At 35.8% G+C, this 10,845-nt stretch overlaps 3 protein-coding genes across 4 annotated transcripts in view; 1 reads left to right on the forward strand and 2 right to left on the reverse strand.

The window, feature by feature from the left end:
• Nucleotides 1–1,890: 1,890 nt before the first annotated feature.
• Nucleotides 1,891–3,327, forward strand: LOC102580846 (uncharacterized). Its single transcript, XM_006365903.2, has 3 exons — nucleotides 1,891–2,124; nucleotides 2,503–2,676; nucleotides 2,922–3,327. Exons 1-3 carry the CDS (start codon nucleotides 2,059–2,061, stop codon nucleotides 3,093–3,095), a joined length of 414 nt encoding a protein of 137 aa, XP_006365965.1. The 5' UTR covers nucleotides 1,891–2,058; the 3' UTR covers nucleotides 3,096–3,327.
• A 197-nt stretch (nucleotides 3,328–3,524) lies between these two features.
• On the reverse strand, nucleotides 3,525–6,268 carry LOC102581184 (diphthamide biosynthesis protein 1). Of its 2 annotated transcripts, none has more exons than XM_006365904.2 (2): nucleotides 4,649–6,268; nucleotides 3,525–3,871 (listed from the first exon to the last, which is right to left on the reverse strand). In XM_006365904.2, the coding sequence occupies exon 1, from the start codon at nucleotides 6,151–6,153 to the stop codon at nucleotides 4,708–4,710; it is 1,446 nt and encodes a 481-aa protein (XP_006365966.1). In that variant the 5' UTR covers nucleotides 6,154–6,268; the 3' UTR covers nucleotides 3,525–3,871; nucleotides 4,649–4,707. The 2 variants fall into 2 exon arrangements, with proteins under 2 accessions (XP_006365966.1, XP_015160163.1); XM_015304677.1 differs by lacking the exon at nucleotides 3,525–3,871 and adding an exon at nucleotides 3,878–4,276.
• Nucleotides 6,269–6,912: 644 nt separating this feature from the next.
• LOC102581852 (probable phosphomevalonate kinase) overlaps nucleotides 6,913–10,845 on the reverse strand; it is a 15,115-nt gene continuing 11,182 nt past the window's right edge. Inside the window, exons 8-11 of the mRNA XM_006365905.2 lie at nucleotides 9,616–9,720; nucleotides 8,769–8,996; nucleotides 7,570–7,692; nucleotides 6,913–7,459 (exon numbers count right to left, since the gene is read on the reverse strand). Coding sequence (XP_006365967.1) covers nucleotides 7,193–7,459; nucleotides 7,570–7,692; nucleotides 8,769–8,996; nucleotides 9,616–9,720 — 723 coding nt within the window. The 3' untranslated portion in view covers nucleotides 6,913–7,192. The remainder of the gene's footprint in view (nucleotides 7,460–7,569; nucleotides 7,693–8,768; nucleotides 8,997–9,615; nucleotides 9,721–10,845) is intronic.

Raw genomic sequence — 10,845 nt, forward strand, 5'->3', positions numbered from 1 at the left:
ACATTTAATAAATGTAGAAAAGTACAACCACACGGCGCCATCCTCCCCTCTCCTCTCCTTCTTTTCTCCTTTTTTTCCTTCTTTCTTTTGCTCTGAAAATTATAGGCCAACTTATGCAACTTTTCTACTCTATTAATTAGGAGATTATATGGATCGTAAATATTTTCTCAAATTCATATTAAGTGAGTTGTAAGAGTATGTCATATTTTTTTATGAAAAATATTTAAAGACATAAATTAAAGACTATTTTTCATTATTATCCTTGCGATTATTCTTAAACTTTTCTCCTAAAAAATGTAAAGTAGATAAGAAGCTCATTAAATGAAGGGTAAATATAAAAAAAATGTCTCAACAATTCTCATAGATTTTAAATAATTCAATTATTTTGAACTATGAAAAGGGTTTCAATAATTTGTTTAATATGGACCAGAGGGAATACTTTTGTTATTGCCAGATAAAATTGTTCATAGGTTTGAACAAAAATGTTTAGTCTGACTATTTCAATGATTTGGAGAATAACTGTCAAATCACTAACTAATGCTTGATTTGATTTCAGATATAAATTCTTTAATTTTTGAAATAAAATTTATATATTTAATAAATATAGAAAAGTACAACCACCATGGCGCCATCCTCCCCTCTCCTTTTCTCCTTTTTTTTCTTTTTTCTTTCACTTTGAAAATTATAGGGCACTAAATTTGTTATCTATGAACAGTGGCATAGCCACGTGGTAGTAAAAAAAATCATACATACAAATAAAAAGATATACGAAATGAATAACATACTTTGAATACCCTAACATAACAAACTGTTATAGCCTAATGATTTCACCTCTTTGGAATGAGGAAGCGCTCGTCTGTGCGAATCTCACTAGTTCTATTTTTTTAAAAGAACTTTTATTATGCTATTTCTGGACACCCTTTGTGAAATTTCTAGTTCCGCCACTGTTTATGAACCCCAATTAGTGGTAAATTAATATATATATATATATATAGTTGATATCAAATCAAGTACTAAAAAAGTGTTGTAGCTAAATTCAAAGGAGCAAAAAAGTAATCAAACCCATCATCATGATGCAAAGGAGGAAGATGGTTTTCCATCCAATTGAAGGATACGGATGGTAAAATTATTGACAATCACGTAATATAACAGAGGATAAAACTAACCGTTAAATAAAAATTGAGGGATAATTTCAACCGTTCTCAGCTACATTTAAAAAAAACAAAAAAAAAACTATAGAAGAGACGGTTGCTGGCATAGAAACTAAAGGGACCCAGATGAGCAGAGAGAGACAAGAATGAAAGAAATAATAAAGATTGCGTATCTAACAGAGACAAGTGTACCCACTTAAACTAAAACAACACATGACACTTCATCTAAGTTCCACCGTCTTTCTTTCTACTTGTCGTTTTCCTCATTTTAATTTGTTTTAAAACAATATGACAATTTTTAGGTTTGAATTCAATGCCTAATTAAACAATGCTATATAAAGTAAAACGAAAAGAGAAATTATTAATGATTCTTTAACCAACACTTTGTACTTAGAGTCCGTTTGGATTGACTTAAAAAAGTAGTTTTTAAGCTAAAAATAATAAGTCAAACTCAAATGACTTTTAAATCAAAAAATAAAAAATACGAGAAGACCTACTTTTTGTTTTTGACTTATTTTAAGTCATTTTAAACTTATTCTAAGTAATTTTTACCTTGCCAAATACTTTTCAACTTATTTTAAGTCATTTTTGACTTATTTTAAATTATTTTTTATATTTATCAAACACTTTCAGAAATCAAAAACTAACTTAAAAGTAGATTTAACCAACTTTTAAGCCAATCTAAACACCACTTATTCATTTTTTTTAACTCCCAAAATTAAGTAGTATTATTGACTCACCGAATCCACACAAAACCCGACTAGCCAAGCTAACTTGTTACGTGCCTGTTTTTTCTTTCTTTTCCGGATTACAAATTTGTACACATAAATTTATGTTTTGTATTAAAAGTATTGATGAATTTAGTTGAACTTTACATGTGAAAAAAGAAGAAGATCAAGAGGCAAATATGGTGGGCATTTTTTCAAGATTTTCTGTGAGCAGAGCTGGCCATCGTCGAACTCAAAGTGCACTTGTATGTAAATAAATTTTGTCCTTGTAACAAATTGTCTTCTGGTTGACTGATTCTTGGCGTTTTTGTTTTTGTTTTCAGTCTCTATATTGTGCTAATTTACGAAATCTTTTGTAGTGCCTAGTCTTACTTTTGGTCTGATCACATAAAATAAAAGTTTGTTCTGATTCTTCTATTCCACCATGAATTGACATGATAATTAAACTCGTCATATTGGTATTTAGTTGTCAAGTTATTTAGCTTATGATTAGAAAACATAGCACTAATATGAGAATCGCTCTCAACTGAAAATTTCTCTGTTAGAACGCCATTTAGGACTTGTTTCCTAAGCGCGCCGCGGAGATTTAGTTATAGAAATTTTATGATGTAATTTGATTGCAGGATGAAAGGGAAGTGTTTCCCCCAAATTCAGAGGCTACTATAGACAGGGCTTTCTCTGGGACGCCTCATGGTATTGAATTTGCAGTTGAGTTCAAGCCAGTTAAACACCCCTCTGAGCCTCTTGAGATTGATCGACCAATTCAATGTCCCTTTCCAGAACCTTCAGTACTAAATGTAAGGTCTTCAACTCCCCCTATATGTCTCTGAAGTAGTCATGTGTATATGTTCTATCGAGTATGTGTAAATACTCGTCTCTAGAGGTGGATTCAAGATTTAAAGTTAATGATTTCAAGATTCTTTATTATTTTTTTTGAATTTATAGGTCCAAAACTTAATATTTGTATTTTTGAATACTCCCGGCTCCTTCATTGTACTTGTTAGAACTGCTAACTGGAATTTGTATAATTCTTGAGTTACAGGAGGGAAGAATATGGAAGGAGAGAGGGTCTTCTGTGCGAATTAGAAGGCCTGAAGGAAGAGCTACCGACTCTATGGCAACTCGAACAATACCCATGAATCGGGTTATTCTTCCATCAATGAGTGCACCTGAACATAGTCTGCTTAAATTGTTGGAGGAATCTGGGATTTGTTGATGGATTGCTCAACTTTGTCAAGGTACTATTGCTATGCCAAAGAAGCATGATGGTATTGTGTGTGTAAAAATTCAAACACAGTTGCATGTAAATTTCTATAATAATGTTAAAAAGATTTTCTTTGTACCGTAGACAATACTATGTTTTATGTTAGTGTTGTATCTTTTACATTATTATCGATTGATTCTATGATACAACTCAAAAAATGTATGGTCCAAATACTTGAACCCAACTCATTTCCGTTTCACTTGTCAATTCTTCTTAGCTGTGCTTAGTGCAAAAATCTTGGAGAATTATCTGAATATTCTTCATGGATATAATATTCCACCAACAAAATTACTAAGTACCTGGTATGGGCTGTATGTTTTTTTTTATGAGCAAAAATAAAATATGGGATGTATGCTAATGAGTTGATATTCAAAACATAACTAGAACTAAAGAAATAACACAACTCTTCCTTCATTGAATAAGTATGATACATAGTACATCCTCTCAAAAGATATACAAATTAAAAGAATCATCTTTCATCAAACCTTAAAAGTTTAACAATGACGCTAAGACAAAAAGAGCTAGCAATTTTTAAAAATATCTAAGCAAGATACCACACGCATTTCATTCGTGAACTTTCCAGCCTTCCCTTTAATGGCGCCTCAGTGAAAACCCAGATTCATTTGAAAATCCTTTCTAGGACTGAATAAATCATGGCCGTGGATAAAGGTAGCAGGTGGTTTCTCCATACTTATATAGCCTTAGCATCACCCTTTTTTCATTCCACCCTAACAACAAGCATATAACATGAATGATAAGAAATAGAGAAGCCCAGTTTTTTATGCAATCAACCTTTGTAGAGACATAATATACCATCACTCAGCAGACATTCTATATCTCACATCTCTTAACCTATGTGATGCAAGGAAGCTACAACAATAGGAATGTAGAAAGAAAAGACAGAAAAAGAAGATGCATATATGAAATGCAACTGGATCCCTCACATTCTAGGACGAGTCTATCACGAAGACGGATTACTGTCACCATAATGATTCACTTGATCTAAGCCTCCCCTGAAAGCCCACTGTATTTTACCTATTAAATATCTTAACAAAGTGGCAGACTGTTCTTCAAAAAAAAAAATACCGTTTCTACTGGAACTGATGAATAAATTTGGACAGCTGGGCTTGCACCTAAATTGTTGGAGTTGGTCAATAAAGGGATGCATGAAGTGAAATAGCAAGATACAAGATTGCAACTCTCTCCTGGGGTTGGTCAATAGATAAGACTGCATGACGCAAAGGAGCACGATAAATGCTTTTTTTAAACTTTGTTATTGTCTCGCATAATTAGAGTTTTGACACCAACTTACATAGATATAACTCACAGAAGGATAGCAAAATAACACCACTAAAGTAAGGTTAAAGATAATATTCCAAATTAGTCCTGTAAAAGTAATAAATACAGGAACTATTTATAATTTGTTTACTACGTAGAATGTAACTTTACGGGCATGGAGACTTGAGCTAAAAGGCCTCAACAGAAAATACGAGGGAGGTACTCACTTTAGAAGTGTAAACTCCATTTACGATGGCAGCAATATGTCCAGCTGGAACAAGTTAGCTCAGCTATTAGATTTGATGGCACTGGCACCATTACAAGATTGACTATTTCTGTGTGAAAGTCTAGCAGGCTTCTTAGAGTAGCAAGAATTCCACTCCCCACCATCCTGAGCATAATAATCCATCGGATAATCCACTTGCGACTCTTCCTTCACTTTCTCACCATCATTATCACAAGCACCACAAGATTCATTCTTTGAACATTTCATATCTTCATCACAACATATATCTGAATTCACTGATGTCTTCCTCTCCCACCACCCAGACAAATCACCCAATGCAATCTCCGCCTCAAATGGCGTTAGCAAAGGCTTTTTAAACGCATCTCCCCAATCAATTGACAACCTCGGACAAGCAATCTGAATCCAAGCATCCACTGCATCCTCAAACAATGCAATCCGCGTAGGAGATATCTCCGACATCAACACAACTGTCCAAGTCATCCCCTTTTCCGACATCTTCTTCTCTAACCTATCCAATATCCTTGGATTCCCTTGCCTACCTAATGTCCCAAGCACTATCCCCCAATTCTTCACCCCCCTCGCTTTCTCAATTGCTCTCTTCCTCTCCTCCTTCATTCCCTTATGATCATACTCCTCCACAAACAACTTCCCTATAAATGGATCATATCTATAAGTCTTTATCCCCGGATTCGCTATCATAAACGCCTCCAAATGAAACCTACCGTCAGCCACAAATACCAAAACCACATTCTCCCCATCAGAAAACCTGTTCTTAACACTCGGGGCAGTACAGCCGAGTACCTCCCCAGCCGATAACGGTTTAGCTTGAGGAATCAAAATACTAAACCCCATTTTTTCAAGTTCGGGCTTAACCGCCCGAATTGCAGAAGCAAATTGAATTGTTCCAGCCATAATGATATTGTCATACGTATCAGAATTATAAAAATTGAGTTTGAGTTCATTCAACAACCTGTGAACATCGATCGAGATTTCGACGAATATATAAAGGCATGGGATAGTGGTGGAATCAATAGGCACGAGGCAGCTATGGCCGAAATGAATGAGGAGATCAGCGGAAAGAGCTCCTGCCGAGAGATCGTCGACGCAACACGCGCCGAAAGTCACATCGCCGAGGATGAAACAGTGAGTGGCGGAAGTGAATGTGGAGAGTATATCGGATATGATGAGTGAGTACATGAGGAGACCCTCAGGGAACTGCAGGGCCACGCGCTTGGCACCTGAAGTCCGTACTCGCCATACGCACTTGTGGATTTCAAAGTTGTAGTTTTGAGGTAGAAGTGATATGGCGGCGTTGAGTGCTGCATCGTTTAGGATGGAGTCTGGCATTTGGTTCTTCACGAACCGCTTCGGACGTGACCGAGTTGACTGCTGCAGTGGCTGCTGATCTCCGGCGTCAACTGCGGTCGTCGTCGCCGCCGCCGGAGTAGGGTTCAGTGGGAGAAGGTCGCCGTGTTCTTTCTCCATAGTTTGTTAACTGGCGGTGTCGATGTAATGGAGAGAGACTGAATTTTGTATAAATACTGTGATTAAAGGCTAATTAGGGATCTCTAGTATCCAAACACCTCTTTCCATTTGTTTTTCTTACTTTTACTTTTTAGTCCAATAAAGAATATATGAATAACTTGGTTATTCATATATTAATTTTATATCATGTTTAGTTTGTAAATAGGATAAAAGTTATCTATATATTAATTATACAATTTTTTAACCAGAAACCTTAATGATACCACAAATGAGTATATATATATATATATTCTTATAACATCATTGACTAATGAGTAATTTCTCAACAAGAAACTTTAATGATACCAATACATTTAGTATCAGTTAAGCGAAATTATTAATTTTAGTGATACCAATAGTCCAATGCAGTATATATATACTAATTTAGCATCAGTTTTAAAAAAATCAAATTTCTTCTTAAATGATTTTTAGATTGGGTTTTGAGTCCAAAGTTCTTGCTATTTGTTTGTCATAATTTCAAATGTGACAATGGAACGATAAACCATGCAATAAGACCCACACGGGAACAATTGAGGAATTCTTGTGTTGATAGGAGAACACAAGTATCCACTGAAATAATCGATGTATGTGTAAACTGGCATGGACACCACCATTATAAAACGAAAAATTCAGAGAGCTATGTGATGAATTAAAGTTTATTTCTTGGTGGGTAATGCTTGGGGGTGGGATCAATTAGAGAATGGACATGAAACTCCAAACTTAATCCAAGTATAAAAGATAAGACTCACCAATGGAATGAAGCTAACATTTTGATTCCACAAATCATACAGAGTTCTGAAGTAAAAGGGACCTAATTCTAACAAGATCAAAGTTTTGGGTAAAAATACAACAGGCACTCATTTGGTGCTTATTGATGAAGGTGATTCTGACCTTACAGTACAGAGCTCTAATATATCCTTCTTGTGTGGTAAAATCTGATGTTGTAGTCATATAGCATGATAAAACCATCGGATATAATATCTCCTATACCTGCGGGTCATTATTGAAGTTGGATTGAAGAAACAGCTGCTGTAATTTCCTTGGCTCGAGGATCATGATCTTCCAAAGACACACCGCGAGGATCTTCCGTCACTAGCATAGCAAGAACATTGAGTGAACTCCAAGTTTTCGTCACATTTTTGCTTGAAGGCCCCAAAGTGACGGCAAAGACTGCATCAAATCCACCAGCACCAGGAACACCAGCCAACAGAACCCCCTCCATACTCATCGTTGTATCCAGAAGGTGAGTTTGTGATTCAGGCTCTATCTGTGAATTTGACACATGGTGAAAGATGGTTTAAAAAAATGGGAGAAGACAGCAATGTAGCTGACTCCTAAGAGCTTTTGATTTTGAGTACATGGTAGCAACAAACTTACCGGAATTCCTGCAGCCTCTCCCATTTTGCGCATATAATACCTGATTCCAAGCATCGCATCTCGGGCTCCTAACAACTCTTTAACAATATCTGCTTGACTTGGTTCATTTGCTCTCTCAAGCCACTAGTCAGGGTGAAAACCAGAAAAAACTTGAGTTTTAGAAGAAAATTTCATAAACTGTGGAAGGAATATTACATAATCCAACCAAAAAGTAATGATGCTCGATTTGAAGACAGAAATATTTGCAAGGAGCTACTTGGATTGTCTAAATAATTGATCTCGAAAATTTCATTCAGACATGCAGGAGAAAAGAATTGAATGACCTTTTTTAGATCGTCAGTACCTACCTCCAAAACGTGATGGTATTAAAAATAAGGAATTTTTGTTGTGTTGAGACAACATAATGGAAGCTTCTCTAAGAAAAATGATTGTTGTTAAGGGAGAAATTGTTCCAGCTAATGGTTGCAACTTTGAAAGACTCGAAGGAGGATGCTTGAGGAGGAGGATTATGACTCCTAACAGAAAGAGGGCTTAAAAATTCACTGGACGCAAGTTCAGAGGAAGGGGGCTCTACTGCCTCAGAAAGACTTGCCAGTCTATTATAGTGGAACTAGAAGGTCATCCTTCGCTCCTTATTGATATGATGCGAGGAGCAAATAAAGTTCAAAATCAGAAGTAGAATGGGAATTATTGAGAAGAGGGTATCTTTTGGAATTTGTTTTTACAGGGGGAATAAATCCCTTATTCTACATGTGTTAGCCTGCACTTGCAGTATGTTTGTGTTAATTGTTTCCATTAGCTCTTAAGTAATACATTTTTCAGCTATTACGGCTGTAGTTTCATGTGGTTTTTTAGTGAGAATGACTAATCAAGAAGGTAGCCAACCCCAAGCAACTTGGGATTGAGGGTGTAATTATTGTTCTATGACTTATCAAGAAGGTGAAAGTAACCACTGCTATGGTTCGGAATCAACTCAGTAAAGTTAAGCCAATTTTCAGCACTTCAAACACCCATGGATACTTAGCAGAGTAAGCCTTTCCAGAACAAGTTAGAAGGTAAGTGCATCAAGGATAATTATACGTACCATTAAGCATAAAATGAAGCAAAAAACTTCCGTACTGAATACGGATAGTTCGCAAAATTTCTACATAATACTAGATCTTGAACTTCCTTTTCAATTTTGACCAAAAGAATTTTACCTTTTCTGCGGGAAGCAGGCTGCAGGCGTTGATGAGACATTCATAAACATTGTAGTTCCTTTCTGCCAATTTACATAAGGTATTAAGGTGCATTTCCAAGGCAGAGTTCCCTTCTGACAACTTTCTCCATGTTTCAAGAGAATTCTGAGGATCAGACTTCTGCCATTTCTTAACAGCACCAACCATTGATGGGGTAGAAGATCCTCCACTGCCCGGTTCTCCAAGTAACTGCAAGATGCTTAGCAATCAATTTCAGCAACTTAAAGGAAGAAACACTGTGCACCACAGACAATTTACATGGTAATTAATAAGTCAAATTTTGTAGCAGTAGAGTGTAGTAGTGAGCCTCAAAAGAGCAAGAAAGAATCCATAATAATGGGCCAGCATAAGGTCAAAAATTTTAGACAGGATACTTCAATGTTAATGTTCATTAAAGTAGGCTAGCAAATGCATGATAAGCTGCATGAGTGACCTTCCAACTAAGATTCATTACCCATCACAGCTGAAGAAATCACTTAATCTTAACACAGCAAAATTTGTGTGTTTTAACCCTCGCACCACAAAAAGTGACTATATTTGACAACAATATTTAGCAGTTGGGCTAAGCAACTTGTTTGTGGTTCACTATGACTGCATGATAATCAATCTTATGTCCAGTCAACAATGAGCTTGGAGGTCAAAAAAGGATGTGAAGATTTATAATTAGAAGAAGAGTTATACAAAAGAGATGATTATCAGGTAAATCAGATTTCTTTTATCATCCAGCTTACTAAAAGTCGATAAGAAATTGATCACAGTTATACAGACAATGTTCAACAGAATATGGAACATAATTTATCAGACTCACTAGAGTCATCAATGGAGGCAATGAAAACTTGGTCCTCTCATGGTCCCACTTGGCTTTCAGGACATCATAAATGACTTCTATTAGTGGTGTAGCCATACCTGCATTCTGCAAATCCAAAATAATCAACAAGTCAGAGCTATTTGGAAGATTCAACAAAAGTAAGATGCAAAATCTGCAGTATCTCTCAACTCCACCACATAATATTATCTTTTCACTACTAAAACTCTTTCTTTACATTATTTATTCCTGTATGGTAACCTACATCTACCCCACCCCGACCTTTCCCCACTTTGCTCTTTCAGTGACTCAAAACCCATTATCGAGGTTGGAAGTGGAGAGTGCTTTCAACTTGAGCCACCCCATCTTGTCAAGTCTTCATTCAAATTAAAGCAAACTACTGATAAGAGAAGGCATCACATGTCCAATAGGTTTCGCATGGCATGGGAAAGAGGTCATGCCATCATTCCTTAACTTCAGTCGAGGAGAGTTCAAATAAACAACCAACAGAAGGAAAACCTTGCTCCAGACCTTTGTGATGCCCAACAGAGACATCGTTCTTGCCGCGGAATGAAACAAAAAAGGTAGTATCTCACCTGAAATGACAAGCATCTCTGCTGGAGTTGCTGACAAAAATATTGATTCACATGGATGGCTTTAATCAAAGTAGTTAAACAAATAGAAGCAAAGGCTCACTTATCATACAACTGCCCCTCACCCAATATTACCTTTAGACTGGACACAAATGATTAACCTATTAGGTACTTCCTCCGTCCCATATTAGTTGATCATTATACCAACAATAGTTGTCTCATATTAGTTGTCCACCTTACTAAATCAAGAAAGCATTGATTAATTTTTTTCAATATTACCCTTGCAATTAATTCTTTTTGAAAGTATTCACATTTGTTTGTAAAATTCCCAAAAAGTTTTTTAAGGGGTAAATTAGTAAAATTATCTACTTATTTATGATTTCTTAAGTACCGTGCAAAATGAAATGTGATCTGTTAGAATAGATATAAGTATTTCCTACTTAGAATAGGAATAGGAATAGGAATAAGAATAGGAATCCTAGTTGGAAAAGGATTCCAATCTAGTCTATAAATAGGGTCTCAATGTAACAATTTAAATACACAATTCAATAATATTTCTCATATATTTCTCACATGGTATCAGAGGATTGGTGAGAACAAACAAGTCACCGTATGTCTATGTCAATTTCCGGTGACTGTT

The sequence above is a fragment of the Solanum tuberosum genome, unplaced genomic scaffold (genome assembly GCF_000226075.1).
Source record: "Solanum tuberosum cultivar DM 1-3 516 R44 unplaced genomic scaffold, SolTub_3.0 scf00593, whole genome shotgun sequence".
NCBI lineage: Eukaryota > Viridiplantae > Streptophyta > Magnoliopsida > Solanales > Solanaceae > Solanum > Solanum tuberosum.

What these genes read in the sequence shown, in the direction of transcription:
- LOC102580846 (XM_006365903.2), top strand. Translation starts at nt 2,059, where the DNA reads ATGGTGGGCATTTTTTCAAGATTTTCTGTGAGCAGAGCTGGCCATCGT. An exon ending in GTCGAACTCAAAGTGCACTT is followed by an intron (nt 2,125 to 2,502) that starts GTATGTAAATAA and finishes ATTTGATTGCAG; the next exon opens with GATGAAAGGGAAGTGTTTCC. An exon ending in CAGAACCTTCAGTACTAAAT is followed by an intron (nt 2,677 to 2,921) that starts GTAAGGTCTTCA and finishes CTTGAGTTACAG; the next exon opens with GAGGGAAGAATATGGAAGGA.
- LOC102581184 (XM_006365904.2), bottom strand. Translation starts at nt 6,153, where the DNA reads ATGGAGAAAGAACACGGCGACCTTCTCCCACTGAACCCTACTCCGGCG.